This window comes from Meles meles, chromosome 5, assembly GCF_922984935.1.
Source record: "Meles meles chromosome 5, mMelMel3.1 paternal haplotype, whole genome shotgun sequence".
NCBI lineage: Eukaryota > Metazoa > Chordata > Mammalia > Carnivora > Mustelidae > Meles > Meles meles.
Window position 1 is genome coordinate 110,109,080 of NC_060070.1, and position 12,229 is coordinate 110,121,308.

Genomic DNA, 12,229 nt, shown 5'->3' on the forward strand with positions numbered 1-12,229 from the left:
AATACATAAAATCTTTAAAATATATATATATATATATATATATATATATAAGCATAGAAATAGCCACCTAATTCTGTCTTAATAGTCATTATTTCTCCTTTATTATACTTTTCAACATTCCATAATTTGTGTCAGTGAACATATTCATTTTATAATATACTGTATTGATTGACCACCAATGAAAGTTTTATAAATTACATACCTACCTTTTAGGTAATATCAGCTAATATCTATGCTTTATCCACCTCCAGTAGGATTCTTGTTATTTTCAAGGCAGAAAGTGTTATAACTCCAAAATTTCATCTTAAATTTGTTTTTTGACTATTCCTGTCCCCCGCACATTCAAATTTGGTTCTATAAGAAACAGAATTCAACCCACAGCTAAAAATGAAGGATATTTATGGCAGAATGCTCTTAAAATCAACATCTTTGGGAAACAAGGAATGGAAAAAAGATTGGACAACCAGAATTTACGCCAATGTGGTCCCAAAAAATATTTCACCTGACCCCCACAGGGACATCTGGAATTAGGATGGTATGTGAAAGAGCCCTGAGATGGGATAAGCGGTTTTATACTCCTGTGTGATATGTCACTGGAGGAGGATTTTCACAGAAGAAATATGAACTTGGAAAAAATAGTTTTCTTGAACTGGGCCTTAAAACTAAGACTTGCCAATTGACCACACTATCTGTAGGTGGAGCAATAACATCTTTATTCCAGAATAAAGATTTGGGTGGTATATTACAGTATCACCATGGTTATTTTACTTATCTTTTTTTTCCTATCAAATAAAAATACCTTAAAATGGTAGCTATAATTATTACAGATCTGGAAATTAAAATATTTACATTTTTGGTTCCACAGAATCTACTGACTAATTGGGGTTAGATAAGTAAGCAGACAATAATTACTGTAGGGTGAGCATCTATAATATCATTTGGTTGGCACCTTTTGTTCTGAAAGTGTTCCTTCTGCCTTAGAAATAGGAGCACCGACTGAGGCAGCCATCTTGCTCTTGCCACGTGCTGTTGTTGGAGGACCCTCCCTGCTTCAGATTTACCAACAGCATGAATCAAGAAAAGTTAGCCAAACTTCAGGCTCAGGTCCGGATAGGGGGCAAGGGTACAGCTCGCAGAAAGAAGAAGGTGGTACATAGAACAGCTACAGCTGATGACAAAAAACTTCAGAGTTCTCTAAAAAAACTGGCTGTGAATAATATAGCTGGTATTGAAGAGGTGAACATGATTAAAGATGATGAGACAGTTATTCATTTCAACAATCCCAAACTCCAAGCTTCCCTTTCTGCTAACACCTTTGCAATTACTGGTCATGCAGAAGCCAAACCAATCACAGAAATGCTTCCTGGAATGTTAAGTCAGCTTGGTGCTGACAGCTTAACAAGTCTTAGGAAGTTAGCTGAACAGTTCCCACGGCAAGTGTTGGATAGCAAAGCACCAAAACCAGAAGACATTGATGAAGAGGATGATGATGTTCCAGATTTCGTAGAAAATTTTGATGAGGCATCAAAGAATGAAGCTAACTAAAATTTTTTCTGGAGTTTGGAAGCTGGCATGGACTAGATTTAACAAATCAGCTATGTGGTTCCAAAGTTTTACAGACATGGAGAACATCAACTGTTACTAGTTCAATAATATAAATATTTTATATATTGATAAAAAAAAAAGAAATAGGAGCACCTGTGTCAATATAACTTAAATATTTGTTCCAAGAAATCCTCACCCAGGAAGTTAAGACTGCAAACCAATAAATAAGTTTACTGTTTGCTTCAGGAGATTGTTGTAACAAAGGTATCTGAGGAAACAGCTTGCTCATCTGAGCAAAAACTGTCAGACAATATTTTTCATATCTGTAGAAACAGCTTATTTATCGTGACAATAGTTCCATCCAAAGTTACCTTAAAATCCTCACCCTGCTTTGTCTACAGATCTTCTACTATTATGTAAACTAATGAATAAACAAAAAACTTTTAATTCTAAAAGTTTGCCCATCTCAAAAGACCCAATTTAAAAGTAAAGTAAGATTTATAATCCTAACTTATTCTGAGAATTTACTAAGTCTATGTCAAGGTACTGTTCTTGGTTGCTACAGCATATTTAATCAATTAAGATTGATTTAATCAACAAGGTTTTTTTATTTTGTTTTGTTTGTTTTGTTTTGTCTTTGGAGGAGAATATAATTGTCAGCCCTGAAGATCACACTAAGGGCTTTCCATTGTCTTCTTTCTGGAATATATTACTATATTCTACTTAGAATAATATTACTATAATATCACTATATTCTAGTAAGAAACAGTGCCTTCCTCTAAGGCCTTATATCCCATCTAAGGATCTCTATGACCACAGTAGTTAATTAAGCCCCATATTTGGTCTGAGTTCTGATTTCTGTTTGTCTTGATCAAGGATTATCAAGATATGGCCTGCAGGCTATAATTGTTTATTTATGTCTATGACTTCTTCCCTGCTGCAATAGCAGAATTGTATAGCTGGGACTGAAGCTATATAGTTCCCATAACTGAAAATATTTGTTATCTACTTTTTTAAAGAACAAGATTATTGATTTATTGTTTAGATCCTAAATGCTAAATTTATCTCCTGAGAATGGGGATCCTTTTTTTATAAGCCATTTAAATATATGTTCATGAATTGATACCACATATATACTATATATACATGGTATATAACATACAGCTATATATATAGTATATAGTTATATAGTTATATATATATAGTATATAGGTATATATACATAGTGTATATATATGACTGTGTATCTATACAGTTATTTCTCTAGCTGTTCTTTTCATCTTTGTATTGAATCTTTAAAAAGAGTTTATAAGACAGAGTGGGCATAGGTCCAAGAATTCTTTTTTCAAGATAGATCCAAGGGCTGCAAATATCAGAAAGTCTTATTATATTTGTATTGTAGAATAAACTTTCCCATGGTCAACTTTTCAAAACATTATAAGAAATTCCCTGTCTTGTCTTTGTCTGTTTTCTGTTTGTCTAGATCCATTATCACCAAATGATGTTCTGCTGGCCCCACTCTATTTTTGTGAATAGCTGGGAATTGCTTTATTTGGTTGCTTCTATCTAACACTGGGTATTTTTTGCTTTACAATTGGTGTAGTAGTCTTTGACCAGATTATGGAGACATTTGGTTTTATAACCACCATTTTTACCAACCCACTGAAGTTCTTTTAAGGCCTTATCATTTCCGTTGGACCTCTGACCAAATACATCTTTATTTATGTTTTAATTCATATGTGTATCTAACTGGCATAATAGTGAAAATTCACTAGCATTTTCATGGATCTTTTGATCTGAAGATAGTCGTTCAATTTAGAACACAATAGTTGTTCAATTCAGAACACAAAATCTCCTTGAGGAAATTCTCTTTCTTGTCTGTCTAAAGGGAGATTCCTTGGAGTATAATACCCTTTTTTGTTTCCATGCTTCAGAGATTAATAATCTATCACACTTTAGTCTGTATGTCTTTATTTTTCCATCTATTTTATTTCCTCTTTGCTGGATTAATTTTCTAGTCTGTGGACAGATATCTCTTAGCTACAATACCCATAAAATCCCTATCATTAGTACTTTGTATCCATAGTATTTTTTGGTAATAATATAATCCTGACTAAATTAACTTTTGATTTTGCTAAAGTATGGAATGAAAATGACTGTTGGGTTTATTCTCACTTTGTTTTGGGTGAATCCAGATCCCTCTGATACCACTTTAGTGGATCATTTGATTCGTGGAGTAATTGCCTTCAATCACTAAACAAATTTTTTTTAATTCTTTTTTTTTTCAGTATTTAAATTTATTTATTTTTTCAGCATAACAGTATTCATTGTTTTTGCACAACACCCAGTGCTCCATGCAATATGTGCCCTCCCTATTACCCACCACCTGTTCCCCCAACCTCCCACCCCTGACCCTTCAAAACCCTCAGGTTGTTTTTCAGAGTCCATAGTCTCTTATGGTTTGCCTCCCCTTCCATTTTTTTTTTAAATAAACATATAATGTATTTTTATCCCCAGGGGTACAACAGGTCAGGAATCTCTAATCCACTATAGTGTTATATCTACAATGAGAGATTCCTGTCCCCATCCTCCTAAAAAAAGTACCCAGGAAATCTTACATAGGAACTAGGCTTGTAACTAAGTGTTTATAGAATTAGACCACAAAAAAGATCATAGAAGAGATATTAAATATATAGAAGTATCTATTATAGATCTTATAGGAAAGGGTCACTGTAAGTCAATATTCTATTCAATTATATTCCTATCTCTACCTAATAATCTCTTTCCTTTATAAATATAACTATTTAGTATTTGATTATTCTTATTAAATGGCACTGAAAAAGATAATGTTATTCAACAAATGAAAAGAATATTTGGGCCCCAAAAGATCCCTGGATTGTCCATAATGACTGCATTGATGACTGGGTTATATGGGAGAGCCCATGTTTGGAAAATTAGTTTGAAAGCTTTCTGTATTAAACCAGAAAGTTATGAAGTTTTCAACAAAATATTGAAAGAATAGGGATATAAGAGGATGGATGACTCACCAGGACTTAACTGAAAGTATGGAAAATATGTAAGTACTTTATCTGTGATCCTATTTTCAAACTAATTTGTTCATGAACCGACACTGTATGATTGAAAATATTGTGAGTGGTTATCCACATCATAATTCAGGGCCATGTGCTTACAGAGGTTCTTCCATCTTTAAAACTCTTTTTTCTAAATTAACTCACTGAAAAGAAGGGAGTGATAGTTACTCTAGTGGTGACAAGACATAGGGAAATATCTATAGGATGATTTTATGGGTTAACTCTGTATATGTCATGTATCATTTTTATTAATTTGCATGGCTAGAAATCAGTCCCAGAAAAGGAAAATATAATGTATTTTGATGAGTGTATAATAACCACTTCTAAAGTTATTAACAAAATTTAATCTTAGAAATCTTTGGAATTATAGAGAATGGGCACTCACTATATGCAGTACTATAAATCTAGATATAGAAAATATTACACTGATCACTAAAATGAGGAAATATTAATACAAAAAAAAATTGTACCTGAAACTGATTCCTAAATGTATTGTGGGATAGATTTTTTAAAAGGTAGTTTGTGAATTTTATAAATAAATTAATGACCACTGGGGCGCCTGGGTGGCTCAGTGGGTTAAAGCCTCTGCCTTCGGCTCAGGTCATGATCCCAGGGTCCTGGGATCGAGCCCCACATCGGGCTCTCTGCTCCGCGGGGAGCCTGCTTCCTCCTCTCTCTCTGCCTGCCTCTCTGCCTAGTTATGATTTCTCTCTGTCAAATAAATAAAATATTTTAAAAAATTAAAAAAATTAAAAAAAAAAGAAATTAATGACCACTAAGTATGATTTGCATTCTTCAACAAAAAGTCAGAGGGGGAGCGGGCTATGGATATTGGGGAGGGGAGGCGAACCATAAGAGACTATGGACTCTGAAAAACAACCTGAGGGTTTTGAAGGGTCAGGGGTGGGAGGTTGGGGCAACCTGAGGGTTTTGAAGGGTCAGGGGTGGGAGGTTGGGGGAACAGGTGGTGGGTAATGGGGAGGGCACGTTTTGCATGGAGCACTGGGTGTTGTTCAAAAAGAATGAATACTGTTACGCTGAAAAAATAAATAAAATGGAAATTAAAAAAAAAAGTCAGACCAAATTAAAATAATAATATAAAATGTTGTTTTTGTTTTTGTTTACCATGACATTACCATCAGCACTGTATACTTAGACTTCAGCTTACTTTTAACATGAGAAAAAGAATTGAATAAGCAATGGGCTAAGATATATGCCAGAGAACTCGAAACTAGACACACACCATGAAAGGGCAGATTTCAGCAACAGATACAGTGAAGTTCCCTCAGAGATAAATAACTGTAAGTGAAATGGGGCACATCTTAAAAGGTATATAATATGAAATATAAGGTAGAAGTCTAGGCAAACTGAAAGTCAGTGTAGAATCTGAAATCAGGCTGTACCTAAGTACAGTGTAGAATCTGAAATCAGGCTGTATGTACCTAAGAGTGGGGGCTGAGTTAGAATGTACCAGATCTCTGCACTTCAATATTCCTGGGAAGAGTTGGAGAGAATCATAATCCTATTGTATCTTAGGTATTGGAGAACTCCCCCAAATACCTTTCTCATGGCAAGCAAGACATGGCTAAAAATGGCTCTCTCTTGCTGCAGGTTCTTTACTTGATGGATAAATGGTTTATTCACATGATTCCTTGGGGTTCTGCTACCATGAAGATGGGCTGCAGATCAGGATGCAAACTCCCAATTTGTCTTGTATTTAGTGGCTGCTGTAGTGTCCACTTAGACCCCTCATAATGACTGAGGGCACTCATTCCACATCTGCTAAGATCATTGGAAGCTGATGGCTCAAATCTGAGCCTGTTTTTGGGAATTGCTTTCAGCCAAAGAGAGATGCTACACCCCAAATCCTAAGCTTTCCCTAAATTCAGGCCATATCCAATAAAGTCTAAAAACTTGGTTTCCTTGCATCAAAGACAGAACATCTCTAAAGGGCTAGTTCGTGCTTAGCATTCCAGTGGGATTAGCTGAGTTGTTTGTTGCCACTGTATCACAGCTCACCCTCTGCTTCTTCCAGATTTTCTTCATAAATGTTGATCCCAAGAGTCATTCCTAACACATGTCCTACACAGCAATATGCATCTCAGGGTCTCTTTCCCATGAAATGTGGTTTAAGATATTAGTCTTACCAAAAATAAATCCAAATCCTTTTATTTTAAAAGATATTTTAAAATGTAAAAGATTTAAAAGATTAAAAAATTAAAAGATTATATTTAAAAGATTAATTTGCATAGGGGAAAAAGGGAAAAAGCATGAGATTTATAAAGATTTTGGTTGCTTATAATGTATATTATGTATACTTATAATGCACATTATGAATGCACATTGTGAATCATAGTATTCTATAGTATTCACTATAAAGTGAATCATAGTATTTCAGCAGCTCACTTTTATTAAGCTCATAACATATGCTACATAGGCTCTTTACTTTTACATACACATATAAAGTAATTTAATCTTACCAATTCTTGAAGTCCTGGTTTCCTAAACTGTGTGTCAAGCAACTCATAGTGGGTACTTTGGTATATTTTATAATTTTTGAAAAAAATTATCACCAGGATGCTCTATATCTGTTGGATACCTTGTGAACTACTGGCTTAAGAGAGAGCAGTTTTAATTTTGGAATACACTGCATTCCTTTCAGTGATATCATACGTATACAAAAAATGATTTGTACATCTGTTGTGTTAAGAATCAAATACCTTCTTGGATGCCTGGGTGGCTCAGTTGTGGTTAAGTATCTAACCTTGATTTCAGCTCAGGTCATGATCTCAGGGTCCTGAGATGAAGCCCTGGGTCCTGTGCCATGTTCAGCGAGGAGTCTGTTTCTCTCCTTCTCCCTCTCTCTCTGTCCCTCCCCACCACTCATGTTCACATGCTCTCTTTCCCTTTCTTTCTCAAATTAATAAATCTTTAAAAAAATCAAATGCCTTCTGAAAAATTACTATGGAACAGAAAATGAATTTAGCAGTGTCCAATCTTAATATAAGATTTGAGAAGGACATGGTAATCAACAGGCACACATCAGAATAGTAAGTAATTTGGGTTAAGAATTAGTCTTTTTTTTTCATTTTTTGTGTTTTTTTCATGGCTATTAATTTGTTAGAACATTAATATGTATTAAATTATTTGGACCTAACTACTTAATAAGTTAAAATCTAACTACTTAATAAAAATATTTATTTTGACTTCTGGGTCGTCTATGTTAAGTAAATATACAATCAGATCCTTGCTGACTTTTGAACATCACTAGCAAATGTCTAGAAAAGTATGATGATTTGACTAATATTATTTTTTGATCTTTTTTAACAACTGGCAGTTTAAATTCTAAGCATTGCATATGTTTCTCTTGATTTCTTTTCCTTTTTTCTTTTTAGTGGTAGACTTATAGTTGAAATTCTTTCCTTTGTTAAAGATTGCAAAGAAAACTATGTGAGAGGAGCAATTTGTAAAATTATAATTTTTTTAAAGATTTTATTTATTTATTTGACAGAGAGAGAGAGACAGATCACAGGTAGGCAGGGAGGCAGAGAGAGAGAGGAGGAAGCAGGCTCTCCGAGGAGCAGAGAGCCAGATGTGGGGCTCGATCCCAGGAACCTGGGATCATGACCTGAGCCGAAGGCAGAAGATTTAACCCACTGAGCCACTCAGGCACCCCTGAAATTATAATTTTTTTAAGATGTTATTTATTTGTTTATTTGACAGAGAGAGAGGGATCACAAGTAAGCAGAGGCAGGCAGAGAGAGAGGAGGAAGCAGGCTCCCCGCTGAGCAGAGAGCCTGATGGGGGGGCTCCATCCCAGGGACCCTGGGATCATGACCTGAGCCGAAGGCAAAGGCTTTAACCCACTGAAACACCCAGGCGCCCCATAAAATTATAATTTAAAGAAGAAAGTAACTTCCAAAAGTTTTAAGATTCTCACAAATTAGATGCCTCCCCCCCCCCCACTTTAGCCAGTAGAACAGATTAAACCTAAGAATTTCTATGGTGGGTTAATGAAATTATCAAATGTGTGAATCCTTTTTCAGAAAAAATATAAATAGCAAAATTGATACAGAAAATGAATAAAAGTCTCAGATCATGGCAGCAGCCATTCTACTCGAAGTAACTCTCTTTCAATGCTACAAATGTTATTGATTAATTTCTTGCTTACTTTTTTCTTTAGCAGCCATATCTTTTTGGTTATCTCCTATGGCACTAGTATAGTCTCTGATCTTATATTAAAGCCAGATACATTTTGGTCTTGTGAAAGATAAAATTATCTTTCAGCTTTGTTTTTTGTGGAAAATATACAGATAACATTTTTAGCAGAATGCCTTCCTTATAGGCCTAAGACCTTATATTAAAGGTCTTAAAGGATTAAATTCATAGAAAAGACCTTGGGAAAAAAAGAACAAATAGGCAGCTTTATCTTAATGGAATATTTTATACAATTATTTAGCAATTTTAGACAACTTTGACAAAGAAATTATTTACATCCAAACTGCCAGTGCATCCTGAAAATATGTAACTTTATGTGGGAGATGATTTTCTTTTCAGTTTAAAAGATTATTCCTTCTGAATATAGAAATAATCATAAAATTCTACTTTTAATTTTTATTGGGGTAGTTCTATGCAACCAGAACTCAACTGGAGAATTTCTTTGTAAAGAAAAAAATTTTTAATAAAAAAAACCACTGGGGTGCCTGGGTGGCTCAGTGGGTTAAGCCTCTGCCTTCGGCTCAGGTCATGATCCCAGGGTCCTGGGATGGAGCCCAGCATCAGGCTCTCTGCTCAGCAGGGAGCCTGCTTCCTCCCTCTCTCTGCCTGCCTCTTTGCCTACTTGTGATCTCTGGCTGTCAAATAAATAAATAAAATCTTAAAAACAAGCAAACATCCTAGACCAAACAACATGCAGCAGGCCTCTACTGGGATAACGTGGATTGCCTCAGCATGGTTCCAGGGTTCCACCCTCCTGCACCCTAGCCCAGGCAGGTTCTCATGACCAAGGCAGAGGAGCAGGAATGAATAAGCCCGATCATGTAAGTGTGTTGTGAGCCTCCCCTTGAATCCTGTTTGCTAACATATCATTAGTCAAAGCAAAACCCAGTGGATCAGACAGAAACCCAATGGCCAAACCGAGGATCAGAAGGAAAGGCAGTGCCATGTCACATGGTAACAATCCTAGATAGAAGGAGGAGTGAAGAATTGGGATCATTAATGTGAATCATTAATATTCATCAGGGTCATTAACACCAATATGATCAACCAAACAATATCTCATATCAAATAAAATCCAAGTGCCTCGCCATAGCCTAGGTGATCCGACCCTGTTGACCTTTCAAATGTCCCTCTGCTTTGTTGAGTGCTAATTTCCAGGGCTTAGCATAGGCCTGGCATGTAAGAGCACAATAAATATTTCTTCATTAAATGAATAAATGAAAAAAAAAAAAAAAACAAACAAGCAAACAAACAACTCTGGTTTTAGTTTCTACTCAGTGAAGAAATTCAGGACCTGCTATCCAAAAATATACCACGTTGACATCTTGATTATCTTGAGCAAAAACACTTGAAAGACAGGAGGTGTAAGAAGAGCATACTGACCTCTCCTTTTCTTCCTGAATGCAGAAGATGAAACTCCCATGTAAAGGGTGCCCTCTCTACCCCAGGAGGAAAGAAACATTTCTATCTACAGAGATGGGGAGTCAAGGGCAACAGAAATCTGTACCAACTTTGTTACAATAACTCTCATCATTTTTTCCTCTCCCATATATTTTTGTTACTTTTTGTTACTTTTCCATAATTGTCACTTGTTCAACCTAGTCTATAGGCACTTCGGCTGAGCCACTTCTATCGGTGTTCATTTCCTTGTGGTGACTCCCATATATGTAAACAAATTCTGTATGTTTTTCTCTTGCTAATCTCTGTTTAACAGTTAAGCCAGTCACAGAACCCTGAAAGTAGATGGAAATTGTTTCTTTGTTTTCTTGCCTATATCAATTTTGATGTTCTTTGATTATGGAAACTTCCAGTAATACATGATATTTTCTATCACAATGTGTGAGTTATTGTTTGAAAATGCATTCAAATATGTTTCATAAAATAGTTGCTTCAATTTGACATTGTTTATGTTATCACCAAGGTTTCTGATCAACAGTAGGCAAATAATAGTTAAGTTTGGGAGAGTCAAAAGTTATACACAGGTTTTCAGTTGCATTGAGTTTGGCATACCTAACCTACCACTTTACTCAAATGCCAGCTACATACTGACATAGTCAAAAATATGTAGAATATGACAAAAATTAAAAGGCTATCTGAGCCATTATGCAATTAGTTAACAAATAAAAATTTAAAGTAATACTTCCCTGAGTTCAGTGGATATAGATGGCTTAAGTCACTGAACAGTTTTGGGGTGACTTCATGGAAAGTGGCAGGACTTGAATTAAGCCTTGAAAGGATCTATAGAATTTAAAGTATGAAATGGAATGGTGGTAACTTGATTTGCAAAAGTGACTAAAAGAGCAGAAGTGCAAAATCAAAAATGTGGGAAATATTTTGGGGGTTCCAAAAAAAAAAGATGCTGGTTAAGTCAGATGTTTCATGGGAGAGTAGTACAGGATATAGCTTAAAAATAAGTTGGGACAAAATTCTAGTGTGTGTTTTTTTTAAAGATTTTATTTATTTGACAGATTAAGAGAGAGAGAGACAGCACATAAGCAGGGGGAGCTGCAGAGGCAGAAGGAGAAGTAGGTTCCCCTATGAGCAACGGAGCCCTATGTGGAGCTCGATTCCAGGACCATGGGATCATGACCTGAGCTGAAGGCAGATGCTTAACTGACTGAGCCACCCAGGTACCCGAATTCCAGTGTTTTGAATAATTAACTCATTTAGACATGACATTAGAAGTAAAAAACAAAAATATTTGAGTAGGTAAACGGCATGATAAAGAAGCATACTTCTTTAGGAGCATTGGAAAACAATCAGTTGCATAGGAAGAATTGAGTGTCCCAATCATCATATACTGTTTTACACTGTTGTGAATTCTATTTCATTGATTGTTATTCTCTAGAGACATGGCAAAGCTATTTATCTTTAAACATCAACCATTTAGTATTGGTATTTTTATATCCTGGAAGTCTAGCCCAAGAATATTAAACTATTGGCAAAAACCCAGCACAAATATGGCATGGTTAATTAATTAAATTTGTAATTTTTATCCCATCTTTTTCTAGATATTTTTAAACAGCTATAAAAATTTTATTTTATTTTATTATTATTTTTTTACTTTCCAGCTTTTATGTTTATAAAATATGAATCTTAAATGAGATTCCCAGTCCATTGGTTGGATGGGGAACAAAGTAATACTAGTCAGAAAACTGGAGGCATCTCCAAAGAGATAGGCAAGATAAGTGAGTGTTCATTAGATTGGTGGTAGCACTGGGGTGGGGAAAACAGAACTGAAATATATTGTGGAGTCAAAGAGGGCAGGCTTTTATATTCAATGTATGTGGCAAGAAAGGAGGAAGTGTAGTTAAAGGTGAAGTGAAGTATTTCAGTTTGAGTAGCAGATGGAATGATCTGACACCAAATGAGAG

General features: G+C 35.3%; 1 protein-coding gene across 3 annotated transcripts; it reads left to right on the top strand.

Annotated features, from left to right (window-relative positions):
* The first annotated feature begins 1,012 nt into the window (after nucleotides 1-1,012).
* LOC123942014 (transcription factor BTF3 homolog 4-like) lies at nucleotides 1,013-1,641 on the top strand. 3 transcript variants are annotated; one of them, XM_046005936.1, is made up of 2 exons: nucleotides 1,013-1,236; nucleotides 1,439-1,641. In XM_046005936.1, exons 1-2 carry the CDS (start codon nucleotides 1,069-1,071, stop codon nucleotides 1,505-1,507), a joined length of 237 nt encoding a protein of 78 aa, XP_045861892.1. In that variant the 5' UTR covers nucleotides 1,013-1,068; the 3' UTR covers nucleotides 1,508-1,641. The 3 variants fall into 3 exon arrangements, with proteins under 3 accessions (XP_045861892.1, XP_045861890.1, XP_045861891.1); XM_046005935.1 differs by having other exon boundaries at nucleotides 1,032-1,055; nucleotides 1,123-1,641; XM_046005934.1 differs by having other exon boundaries at nucleotides 1,013-1,641.
* The last annotated feature ends 10,588 nt before the right edge of the window (nucleotides 1,642-12,229 follow it).

What these genes read in the sequence shown, in the direction of transcription:
- LOC123942014 (XM_046005934.1), top strand. Translation starts at nt 1,069, where the DNA reads ATGAATCAAGAAAAGTTAGCCAAACTTCAGGCTCAGGTCCGGATAGGG.